The sequence below is a fragment of the Anomaloglossus baeobatrachus genome, chromosome 9 (genome assembly GCF_048569485.1).
Source record: "Anomaloglossus baeobatrachus isolate aAnoBae1 chromosome 9, aAnoBae1.hap1, whole genome shotgun sequence".
Classification (NCBI taxonomy): domain Eukaryota; kingdom Metazoa; phylum Chordata; class Amphibia; order Anura; family Aromobatidae; genus Anomaloglossus; species Anomaloglossus baeobatrachus.
This window is the reverse complement of record NC_134361.1, coordinates 34,571,167-34,584,492: the sequence shown is the minus strand read 5'-3', so window position 1 is coordinate 34,584,492 and position 13,326 is coordinate 34,571,167. Positions and strand designations below refer to the sequence as shown.

The window sequence follows — 13,326 nt, the reverse complement described above, 5'->3', positions numbered from 1 at the left end:
CCTTCCACCAGACAGGCCAGTATACAAATGGATTTGTATCTTCAGCAAGGATTGCTGGGAAATACCTCTATTTAAACCTGAAGGGGCGTGGCTACAAAGCAGCTTGCAGCTGAAACACTCAGCTAGGAACTGCTGGAAAAGCTGCTAGCAGCAAAACTGACATTCAGCATTTAAATACCAAGAGAAATTAAACAACATTTAAATGCAGAGAACTAGATGGAGATGAGAGGCTCCAATCCTAAAACTCTCAACAGGGAGATGACCGTGACAACAAGGACCAGGATCGTATAAAGCTATAATTGGCATGGGAGAACAGGCGCCATCATCTTAAAAAGGTGGAGGTGACTGTGATAGGTCTCCTACAACATGTGACTCAAGCAGTAATCCACAGGCTAGCAGAACTTATCTCCTACAAGCCTGGTTACTAACAGGAGCACAGCTGGTTGATGCCCGAGCCTGTCTGTGCAACTCAAAAGCAGCATCGTGTGTTGTGAACAGCGTCAGATGTAGTCCTGACTCTCTTCAATTTTTTGAGCCAGACCCTGTGTGACAGAGCGTTGAAAATCAGATTCGGACCGGGATTCCTTGGACCTACCCCTAGAAATTATTCTTAGGGCTACTTCCATTTGTACATAACTTGTGACGTCCACTTGTAGCTTTGTTGCTATCATTATACACAAAGGGAGGATCATCGGTAACTTCTAATAAGTTATTGGCTCCATTGTCTCGTCTGAATTTGCTATCGGTGTCAACCAGTTGCCTATCCTTTTCAAGAAGACTTACCGTCACCATCTGCTCTACGCTGTGGCTGAGGCTTTCTGGGTCTAGTTGTAAAGATCCTACTGGGGTCCAGTCTGGAATCACTTCCGGAGGCTTTATAGGAGTGCTGGGCTAATGGGAAAAGAAAAGTCAACACATTGAGAGCCTTTACTACAAAAACAAGAACGTATTTTCTACTTTTATGTAATTCGAGTGTTTTGGATCCGCACCAAAATAAAGAAGCATACGTCGATGAAGTACCAAAATTCCTCCTTGAAATCTTTGAATTTTCTTCTGCAACAGTTTATGCCGTGATCAATCCACGAGCCGTCGTTGGTGCCAGTAAACCTAGACGCAACCCATCCGGTGTTCTTATGTAACCCGGCCCGCAGACCACGCATGAACCAAGACTTCATTCATCCTTTTGTTTGTTAACCCTACACAAACTAGCACAGTCCATATCTGTTAACCAAGTGTTACTGACCAGTCTCGTCATAGATACAAAGATAGTTCGGTGTTTTTTTACCAATTTCTGCCTAAAATCTACTTCAAGCTCAACATTAGACACGATTCTTACCATCAATTTGGAATTTCGTGGCTCCCGTGTGTAGGATAAGGCGAAAATCTCATCTTCTTTATAAAACGTGTCCAAAGATGTCTAAAGAGAAGATAAACCCGTAAACATCTGTCTAAAGAAATATATGACAAAAACAACAATCATAAAACGCAGAACCTCTTTCAGATGTCTAATCCAAAAATGGACTTATAGACAGGTGGTCATTTTAAGGGGTCGCATTTATGACCTATTTAGTGGATAAATGCTGGACCCAACTTTTGGACCCATACTGATCTCGAGCATCCGTGAAAGGAGAGGAAGATGCGCATGTGCAGCTCTCTCAATTTCCTTCATTGGGAGTTCCCAAAAAATGAATAGTCATGATGTGCAGTGATCTTCCCATTGTCACGTGTGTCAAGACATGGTCAGGATCAGAGCTCCTTATCACCATCTTACACCATGCACATTTAAATGGTGTTTTCCTTTGGAGACTTAATGGTTAACTCCTCTGTACAGCAGCAGACTCTCTCAGCTGTCGGCCATTTGATCATTTCCGGTCTGTATATAATCCCTCTGCTGTCTGGTGAGGTTGCTGGATATTCAACTCATTTGGAACTAGCCCAGGAGCAGAGAGGATGTGTCTTTTGCTATCTGCTGTAATTGTAGTAAGTCGTTTCAACTGCCCCCTTTTCTCTGTCCCCTTACCCGTGTACCTTTGGTATTCCCTAGTGCAGGTTTCAAGTGTCTGAGAGTTTTGGTTTACCCATCCATTGTTCTGTGTTGGAGGGGTTTTGAGGATCAACGTCCTGGTCAGTCCCCTGGGTGGGGTGGACTTAGTCCTCAAGGCCAGGATAGGAGATAGGGCCATGTTGGGGGCTCGACCCTGACTACCTTCAAGTCTACCGTCGGGATAAGGGACATCACAGGGCCCCCAGTCTTAGGGTTAGCTTAGGGGTCCCTATGTCATCCTTGTCTCCTCGTCACACCCATTCACAGTGGACTCGAGATTCAGTAAATGTCTTAGCGATGGGGGGGTTTCATCTCTGGGACTCACATCTATCTCAGCAATATCCCGTTTATGGGCTGATGTGGAAGGAGACGTGGCTGTGCATGTGTAGCTCTCTCCATCACTTCTGTGTAATTTCTGAAGAAACTGAGCAAACAGGATGTGCAGCCACCTTTCCATTCACAGAGGCCGCGAGCCGGGGGTTGAAAAACTGTCATTATCTGGGACCCACTTCCATTTAGAATTAGACCAAACGAGTTAGACTTTGCGAGAAAATTTATAATGTGTTCTAGATGGCTATCCTTGTCTAATCCTAGCTAAAATTAAGTTAACCACTCAGATATCCAAGGGAAATAATGTTCTATAGGACAAAAACTTCAGGTTGACCTTAAGTGTTATCCTATGCTCAAAATTAATGGGTTTCAGCTTCCTCTTAAGCGGGCTTTACACACTGCGATATCGCCCGAATTTTGTCGTTGGGGTCACGGTTTTGGTGACGCACTTCCGCAATCGTTAGCGATATAGCTTTGTGTAACAGCGTTCAGCGATGTAAAATCGTCGCAAAAGCGTGATTTATCGCTAATCGGCTACACGGGTCCTAATTCCCAAAAATCGTTACTTCAGCAGTAACGAGGTTGTTCCTCGTTCCTGCGGCATCACACATCGCTGCGTGTGACGCCGCAGGAGCGAGGAACGTCTCCCTACCTGCCTCCCGGCCGCTATGCGGAAGGAAGGAGGTGGGCGGGATGTTACGTCCCGCTCATCTCCGCCCCTCCGCTGCGATTGGGCGGCGGTTCAGTGACGTCGCTGTGACGCCGCACGGACCGCCCCCTTAGAAAGGAGGCGGTTCGCCGGTCACAGCGACGTCGCCGGACAGGTAAGTATGTGTGACGGCTCTGGGCGATGTTGTGCGGCACGGGCAGCGATATGCCCATGTCGCGCAACAGATGGGGGCGGGTACGCACACTAGCGATATCGGGACCGATATCGCAGTGTGTAAAGTAGCCTTTACTCTTGTGTCTGGTTTAGTCCCCATCATTTTGACGTATGTCAATATTACAGTACTCAATCTTGCTCTTAGTTCAACTCCTTGTACTATGGTCATTTGACTAGTTGAGTACGGTCTTCTATTACTAACATTTTAGAATGAGTTTCCGCAAAACAAAGCACAAAGTTTGTCCTTGGGTTCCACAATGTGATTGCAGGATAGCAAGGGACAGGGAGCTCCTATGCTGTCCCTCATGCTAGTGGACCCTAGGCTATCCCTAACTTCCAGATTACTCCTGATGGTGGAAATGCTTGAGTCCCGTGCCTGGCTATTCTCCTGACCAGATCTAATCTGTTACCTCCAATCCCCGAGAAAGGAAGGGCCATAAGTGTGATGGTAACAAAGATTAAAACAGACAGGGGAAAACCAAAACTCAGACACACTGCAAAACTCACAGTACAAACAGTAAAAGACTAAGGAAAAAAGCAAGAACAGGAAGGTAGTAACAAAAAGACAACACCACAACCACTCACTGCAATAATGCACAACAGCCACCAGTAAGTCTGGATCACAACACCTCACAAGACCAGTATAGGTATACTATAGCTGGCATTAATGGAATAGTCCAGCCAGCATATATAGGAGGGGAGAGAACATGATTGGCTCCCCCACAGTATGTGATCAAAGAGACTAACAAGCAGCCCAGCAGAGATTAACTCTTCCTAGCCTGCCTAAGCCTGTGAGTCAAAGCCCGTGCCTGTCTGCGCTGATCACAGACCTCAGATAAGTTAGCAGGCAGAGTGCCAGAATCTGTAGTTTCCACAAATACTTACGCCATCACGATAGTTGGCGTTGCCTGCAAAAATCTCCTTTTGACAGCTGCAATCTATAATGATACGTCAACCATGTTGTATCCAACATTTTTAGATCTTTCCATTCAACAACTGGTTATATCTACGGGAAGACCTTTATTATTCTCAGTATTATTCCTATGTTGGAAAAGTTGGCCCAATTATACTAGAAGAATTTTCTCATCTCCACCAATATACTGTATAATATTACACGGAACAAATTAGAGCTTTTTTATGGAACATTGACAAACTCCTGTATGTCTCTTGTATATACTAATAATGTAACCTTTGTTTATATTGTTTGTAAAATGTGTGTCATGATCTCTAAAGTGTAATTTGATAATTCTAGTGACCCATACAAACTCTGTACCAGCCACACCACCTACAAAGTAGAGTGCAGAATATGCCAACAAGTGCAACCTATTATACTTGTGTCTTATGTGGCAGAGATGTATGTGGGCCCCATTATGGTACCTATACTTTTAAAATCAAAGTCAGTAGAATGGCTAATTTCAACCAAAATAATGATTTTTGACTGTTTTGGGGAAACAAATTATTTTCCCTTTTTGACGGGTGGACAGCAGACAAACATTATTGTTGTTTAAAACACCAGTCAAGAATGTTGGATTTTTTTTCAGCCAATGACTGGTTTATCCAACATGGCTGATCCAGTTCAAGATGTTTTTTTTTGTTCACCACTGACTATCGTCCATGTTTGTCTAAAGGCCCCGTTACATGTAACGACGTATCTAATGATCTATCGCCAGGGTCACGGATTCCGTGACGCACATCCGGCATCGTTAGCGACGTCTTTGCGTGTGACACCAACGAGCGACCGTTATCGATGGAAAATACTCACCAAATTGTCCATCGTTGACACATCGTTCATTTTCAAAAAATAGTTGATTGTTGAGGACGCAGGTTGTTCGTCGTTTCCGAGGCAGCACACATCGCTACGTGTGACACCCCGGGAACGACGAACTACAGCTTACCTGCGACCGCCGGCAATGAGGAAGGAGGTGGGTGGGACGTTCCGGCCGCTCATCTCCGCCCCTCCGCTTCTATTGGGTGGCCGCTTAGTGACGCCGCACGAACCGCCCCCTTAGAAAGGAGACTGTTCGCCAGCAACAGCGATGTCGCAGTGTAGGTAAGTCTGTGTGACGGCACCGAACGATATTGTGCGCCACGGGCAGCAATTTTCCCGTGACGCACAAACGACAGGGGCGGGTACGCTCGCTACCAATATCGCTGCATGTGACGGGGCCTTAATAGTGTATGAGGGCCTTTAGGCATCAGGCCATGTGTGCAACTGCTCTATATGCTCCCTGTGTGTTCTCAGTAGCTTGTTTTCTACCTATATACAGTATATCTACAGTACACCTTTCAGCAAACTCGGCAGCATAACACTTGGGAATTACTCACGGTAAGCAGCAGTATCACATCCTTGTTGGCTTTGATTACCGGACTGGCTTTCTGCAGCTGACGTAATTCCAGGATATGTTGATAGAGACTCTGTAGTTTGCTGACGTTGATTTTCCCATTATCTAAGTAGTCCGGCAGGGCCTCGTTCAGAGAAACCAAGTCCTTTAGCTGCACCCCGAAAATGGGAATTTTAAACCCCCCACATTCATTATATACCCTCCGATATGTACTGTAGTTACTGCTGGAGGATAGGAGCTCCGTCATCCCGCTGAGGATCTGTAAGGACAGGCAAAAGCGGAAACATTAGTACAAGAAGTGTAGAATACCGTAAGTAATTTCATGATGGTGTACAAAGGTCCAAATTAAAATTCTGTACAGCAGAACTGCATTTATATATGGCTCAATTTTATTATTTTTATTATTATTATTATTTATTTATAGAGCACCATTAATTCCATGGTGCTGTACATGAGAAGGGGGGTTACATACAAAATACGTATACAAGTTACAGTAGACAGACTAGTACAGAGGGAAGAGGGCCCTACCCTTGCGGGCTTACATTCTATAGGATTATGGGGAGGAGACAATAGGTGGGGTGTAGGTCAGGCGGCGGCTCCGCACGGTGGTCAATTCCTGCACAACATCCTTATCTCATATACTGCTTAGTTTTTTTTTTTCCCAATCTTAATGATTTTGGTAAGATTTTTTCAGGACTACTTGATTAATCACCGATCTTTGAGATAGGTGAAGGTCAACTGATTGATGGAGCCGCGGAACCCTGAGAGGGACCGTCACAAATCAGCTGAAAGTTAAACCTCTATTGATCTGATATTTATAGCCAATCCGGACATGCCTTCACTTTAGTAATCCCGGATATTTTCTTTGAAATCGTTTTCTGTTCTTTTTAAAAATTTAGAGAGTTAAGGCCCCGTTACATGCAACGATATCGCTAACGAGATGTCGTTGGGGTCACGGAATTCGTGATGCACATAAGTTCTCGTTAGCGACGTTGTTGTGTGTGACACGTACGAACGACCGCTAACGATTGAAAATACTCACCTAATCGTTGATCGTTGACACGTCGTTCTAATCCCAAATGTCGTTGATGGTGCTGGACACAGGTTGTTCATCGTTCCTGAGGCAGCACACATCGCTACATGTGACACCCCAGGAACGACGAACACCACCGTACCTGCGTCCTCCGGCAACTAGGTGGGCGTCACTTTCTTTCAGCTGCTCTCTGCCCCTCCGCTTCTATTGGACGGCTGACATGTGAGGTCGCTGTGATGCCGCACGAACCGCCCCCTTAAAAAGGAGGCGGTTCGCCGGCCACAGCGACGTCGCTAGGCAGGTAAGTCCGTGTAATGGGTGCTAGCGATATTGTGCGCCACGGGCAGCGATTTGCCCGTGACACACAAACGACGGGGGCGGGTGCTTTCACGAGCGACATGTAAAGCCCCCTTTAGGGATAAAAAAAAGAAACTATACTTTCAGGTAGAATCCCAAGCCACTCAGATAGTCTGCATCGGGACTGTGAGTGATAAGAAGACAACCATCAGTAACTTGACCACCGAAGGCAGTGATTGACTGCAGTAGTCAGGTGACTGATGATGTCACATCTGAAATAATGACCAGGCACATGACCAATGATGTCATAACTTCCAGTCCCAATGGAAACGACCAGAGACACTTTGCTGGAGTAGCAGCAAATAGTAAGTATTGTGTCTTTCTTTTACAAAGATTTCTACCTAGCCTCTGGTAAGTTTTCAAAAGTAGCAAAAAAAACCTTTAAGCCTCTCGCAACCAAGTCATTTTATGCTGTAGTGAAGAATAGTAAAGACTGGAGAAAAATAAGTAGGAGGTAAGACTGCATGTACAATACTGCTAAGAAGGAGGTAAGACCACATGTGCAATACTGCTAAGAAGGAGGTAAGACCACATGTGCAATACTGCTAAGAAGGAGGTAAGACCACATGTGCAATACTGCTAAGAAGGAGGTAAGACCACATGTGCAACACTGCTAAGTAGGAGGTAAGACCACATGTACAATACTGCTAAGAAGGAGGTAAGACCACATGTGCAATACTGCTAAGTAGGAGGTAAGACCACATGTGCAATACTGCTAAGAAGGAGGTAAGACCACATGTGCAATACTGCTAAGAAGGAGGTAAGACCACATGTGCAATACTGCTAAGAAGGAGGTAAGACCACATGTGCAATACTGCTAAGAAGGAGGTAAGACCACATGTGCAATACTGCTAAGAAGGAGGTAAGACCACATGTGCAATACTGCTAAGTAGGAGGTAAGACCACATGTACAATACTGCTAAGAAGGAGGTAAGACCACATGTGCAATACTGCTAAGTAGGAGGTAAGACCACATGTGCAATACTGCTAAGAAGGAGGTAAGACCACATGTGCAATACTGCTAAGAAGGAGGTAAGACCACATGTGCAATACTGCTAAGTAGGAGGTAAGACCACATGTGCAATACTGCTAAGTAGGAGGTAAGACCACATGTGCAATACTGCTAAGAAGGAGGTAAGACCACATGTGCAATACTGCTAAGAAAGAGGTAAGACCACATGTGCAATACTGCTAAGAAGGAGGTAAGACCACATGTGCAATACTGCTAAGAAAGAGGTAAGACCACATGTGCAATACTGCTAAGAAGGAGGTAAGACCACATGTGCAATACTGCTAAGAAGGAGGTAAGACCACATGTGCAATACTGCTAAGAAGGAGGTAAGACCACATGTGCAATACTGCTAAGTAGGAGGTAAGACCACATGTGCAATACTGCTAAGAAGGAGGTAAGACCACATGTGCAATACTGCTAAGAAGGAGGTAAGACCACATGTGCAATACTGCTAAGAAGGAGGTAAGACCACATGTGCAATACTGCTAAGGAGGTAAGACCACATGTGCAATACTGCTAAGAAAGCGGTAAGACCACATGTGCAATACTGCTAAGTAGGAGGTAAGACCACATGTGCAATACTGCTAAGTAGGAGGTAAGACCACATGTGCAATACTGCTAAGAAGGAGGTAAGACCACATGTGCAATACTGCTAAGAAGGAGGTAAGACCACATGTGCAATACTGCTAAGAAAGCGGTAAGACCACATGTGCAATACTGCTAAGAAGGAGGTAAGACCACATGTGCAATACTGCTAAGAAGGAGGTAAGACCACATGTGCAATACTGCTAAGTAGGAGGTAAGACCACATGTGCAATACTGCTAAGTAGGAGGTAAGACCACATGTGCAATACTGCTAAGTAGGAGGTAAGACCACATGTGCAATACTGCTAAGTAGGAGGTAAGACCACATGTGCAATACTGCTAAGTAGGAGGTAAGACCACATGTGCAATACTGCTAAGTAGGAGGTAAGACCACATGTGCAATACTGCTAAGAAGGAGGTAAGACCACATGTGCAATACTGCTAAGAAGGAGGTAAGACCACATGTGCAATACTGCTAAGAAGGAGGTAAGACCACATGTGCAATACTGCTAAGAAGGAGGTAAGACCACATGTGCAATACTGCTAAGAAGGAGGTAAGACCACATGTGCAATACTGCTAAGAAGGAGGTAAGACCACATGTGCAATACTGCTAAGAAGGAGGTAAGACCACATGTGCAATACTGCTAAGAAGGAGGTAAGACCACATGTGCAATACTGCTAAGTAGGAGGTAAGACCACATGTGCAATACTGCTAAGGAGGTAAGACCACATGTGCAATACTGCTAAGAAGGAGGTAAGACCACATGTGCAATACTGCTAAGAAGGAGGTAAGACCACATGTGCAATACTGCTAAGAAAGCGGTAAGACCACATGTGCAATACTGCTAAGAAGGAGGTAAGACCACATGTGCAATACTGCTAAGAAGGAGGTAAGACCACATGTGCAATACTGCTAAGTAGGAGGTAAGACCACATGTGCAATACTGCTAAGTAGGAGGTAAGACCACATGTGCAATACTGCTAAGTAGGAGGTAAGACCACATGTGCAATACTGCTAAGTAGGAGGTAAGACCACATGTGCAATACTGCTAAGTAGGAGGTAAGACCACATGTGCAATACTGCTAAGTAGGAGGTAAGACCACATGTGCAATACTGCTAAGAAGGAGGTAAGACCACATGTGCAATACTGCTAAGAAGGAGGTAAGACCACATGTGCAATACTGCTAAGAAGGAGGTAAGACCACATGTGCAATACTGCTAAGAAGGAGGTAAGACCACATGTGCAATACTGCTAAGAAGGAGGTAAGACCACATGTGCAATACTGCTAAGAAGGAGGTAAGACCACATGTGCAATACTGCTAAGAAGGAGGTAAGACCACATGTGCAATACTGCTAAGAAGGAGGTAAGACCACATGTGCAATACTGCTAAGTAGGAGGTAAGACCACATGTGCAATACTGCTAAGTAGGAGGTAAGACCACATGTGCAATACTGCTAAGTAGGAGGTAAGACCACATGTGCAATACTGCTAAGTAGGAGGTAAGACCACATGTGCAATACTGCTAAGTAGGAGGTAAGACCACATGTGCAATACTGCTAAGTAGGAGGTAAGACCACATGTGTAATACTGCTAAGTAGGAGGTAAGACCACATGTGCAATACTGCTAAGTAGGAGGTAAGACCACATGTGCAATACTGCTAAGAAGGAGGTAAGACCACATGTGCAATACTGCTAAGAAGGAGGTAAGACCACATGTGTAATACTGCTAAGTAGGAGGTAAGACCACATGTGCAATACTGCTAAGTAGGAGGTAAGACCACATGTGCAATACTGCTAAGTAGGAGGTAAGACCACATGTGCAATACTGCTAAGAAGGAGGTAAGACCACATGTGCAATACTGCTAAGAAGGAGGTAAGACCACATGTGCAATACTGCTAAGTAGGAGGTAAGACCACATGTGCAATACTGCTAAGAAGGAGGTAAGACCACATGTGCAATACTGCTAAGTAGGAGGTAAGACCACATGTGCAATACTGCTAAGAAGGAGGTAAGACCACATGTGCAATACTGCTAAGAAGGAGGTAAGACCACATGTGCAATACTGCTAAGTAGGAGGTAAGACCACATGTGCAATACTGCTAAGAAGGAGGTAAGATCACATGTGCAATACTGCTAAGAAGGAGGTAAGACCACATGTGCAATACTGCTAAGAAGGAGGTAAGACCACATGTGCAATACTGCTAAGAAGGAGGTAAGACCACATGTGCAATACTGCTAAGTAGGAGGTAAGACCATATGTGCAATACCGCTTTAACTCTTGTAAAACTGCAATCTGCCCACATAGATTAACTTTTAAGGGTCTTTCTCACCAAATATTTTAGTAACATAACCACTAGAACCCCCTGAGCTCAACGGAGAACTGATAATGGAAAATTTACTTTATTAGAGAATGATTATACATTCGTGGTCACTACTTTTTAAGAAGAAATATACAGTGGGTACGGAAAGTATTCAGACCCCTTGACATTTTTCACTCTTTGTTTCATTGCAGCCATTTGGTAAATTCAAAAAAGTTCATTTTTTTGCTCATTAATGTACACTCTGCACCCCATCCCCCATCTTGACAGAAAACCCCCCAGAAATGTAGACATTTTTGCAAATTTATTAAAAAAGAAAAACTGAAATATCACATGGTCATAAGTATTCAGCCCCTTTGCTCAGACACTCATATGTAAGTCACATGCTGTCCATTTCCTTATGATCTTCCTTAAGATGGTTCTGCTCCTTCATTGGAGTCCAGCTGTGTGTAATTAAACTGATAGGACTTGATTTGGAAAGGCGCACACCTGTGTATATAAGACCTCACAGCTCACACTGCAAGTCACACCAAATGAGAATCATGAGGTCAAAAGCAACTGCCCAAGGAGCTCAGAGACAGAATTGTAGCATGGCACGGATCTGGTCAAGGTTACAAAAGAATTTCTGCAGTACTAAAAGTTCTAACAAGTTTTTTCTTCTTCTTTGTTTGTTTTTTTTAAAAATCTGCTAACATCTCAAATGTCTCTGATCTATGCAGGTAGACTCAGGTATCGACCCGCCAACTTGTAGTTCATAGGCAGACTAGTAAGAGTTAATCCCTACTAGGCTGCTTGTTAGTCTCCTTTGATCACATGCTGTGGCAGAGACGGTCACATTCGCTCCCCTCCTATATATGCTGACTTGATCCTTTCTTTAATGCCAGCTATAGCTTCTCTATACTGGTCTGGTGAGGTGTTGTGATCCAGACTTACTGGTGGTTGTGATGCATTATTGCTGTGAGCGGTTGCGGTGTTAACCCTTGTTGTCCTTTTGTTGCTGCCCTACTTCTCTTGCTTTTCTCCTTAGTCTCTTACTGTTTGTTCCTGTGAGTTTGCAGTGTGTCTGAGTTTGGCTTTTTAATCTCTGTTGCCATCACACTCCTGCCCCTTTCTTCCCGGCAGTTTAGTTCTGTTCAGGAGACTAGTAAGGCACAGGGCTCCGGCGTCTCAACCATTAGGGGTAATTTGGAGGCAAGGAATAGCTTAGGGTCCTGTAGCATGAGGAACAGTATAGAACTCCCTGTCTCTCGCTATCCTACAGTTAGATTGGGACATTATGAATCAAACTATTTACCCTAGTGATAAGTAGTACAGGGATTATTTAAAGGCGGTTGGTTTCTTTTACGTGGAATAAACCCAATTATTGTATTTGTTTTATAAAGTATATAGTTAATTATATAGTTACATAGGATGAAAAAAGACCTACATCCATCTAGCTCTCCCTTCCTCCACGAATTATACATTCTGTCACTAAATCATTTATAATGTGTGTACTGAGCCCTTTTTTATAAGCTGTTATAGTATCTGCCATTACTACCTCTTGTGGTCGGCATTCCACAGTCTGACTGCTCTAACTGTAAAGAACCCTTTCCTATTTAGCTGTCGGAATCGCTTTTCTTCCACTCGCAGTGAGTGCCCCCTGGTCCCTAGTATTGTCTTTGGAAGGAATAAGTCATGTGCCAGTCCTTTATATTGACCACACATGTATTTATACACATAAATGAGATCTCCTCTGAGACGTCTTTTTTCACATAGCGCTCTGCACCCTCCACATAGTGCTCTGCACCCTCCACATAGCGCTCTGCAACCCCCCACATAGCACTCCGCACCCCCACACATAGCACTCTGTACCCTCCACATAGCGCTCTGTGTTATGATCTGGAACCATGGAAGATCACCACAAATCATTGGCAAAAAGGTGACAAGAGCCTTGGCAACTAATCTGGCCGCCATCCCCTTACTATCCAACACAACTAGAAGTAGCCGAGGGGTGAACTAACATCCTGTGCGCCGCGAACCCAGCCGGAGAACTAACTATCCTAAAGGTAGGAAAGATGAATAACTCTCTGCCTCAGAAAATAGACAAGAATAGCAAGCCCCCCACATTCAAAGACTGCGGTGATATAGGAAAAACACAATACACAGGTAGATGACAGGATTAGCAAAAGGTGAGGCCCCCGCTGACTAAAATAGGAAAGGACAGGAAAGGGACTGATGGTGGCCAGAGAAAAACACTGCAAAATACCAACTTCCTGATAGTACAAAAAGGCCCTCAGATCGCTCGATCTGAACTGCGTCCTATACCAGGTGCCCTTGTCATACCAATGGACAGAAAACAAGAATTATAACAAATTCAACAAGCCACAAACACATGGACGCAAAGGAGCTATACTCCACACAGAACTGCAGGGAGTTCC

General features: G+C 44.4%; 1 protein-coding gene across 1 annotated transcript in view; it reads right to left on the bottom strand.

The window, feature by feature from the left end:
* The window catches only part of RASGRP4 (RAS guanyl releasing protein 4), a 63,207-nt gene that overhangs the window by 26,040 nt on the left and 23,841 nt on the right, over positions 1-13,326 (bottom strand). Inside the window, exons 9-11 of the mRNA XM_075322545.1 lie at positions 5,583-5,858; positions 1,337-1,417; positions 784-891 (exon numbers count right to left, since the gene is read on the bottom strand). Coding sequence (XP_075178660.1) covers positions 784-891; positions 1,337-1,417; positions 5,583-5,858 — 465 coding nt within the window. The remainder of the gene's footprint in view (positions 1-783; positions 892-1,336; positions 1,418-5,582; positions 5,859-13,326) is intronic.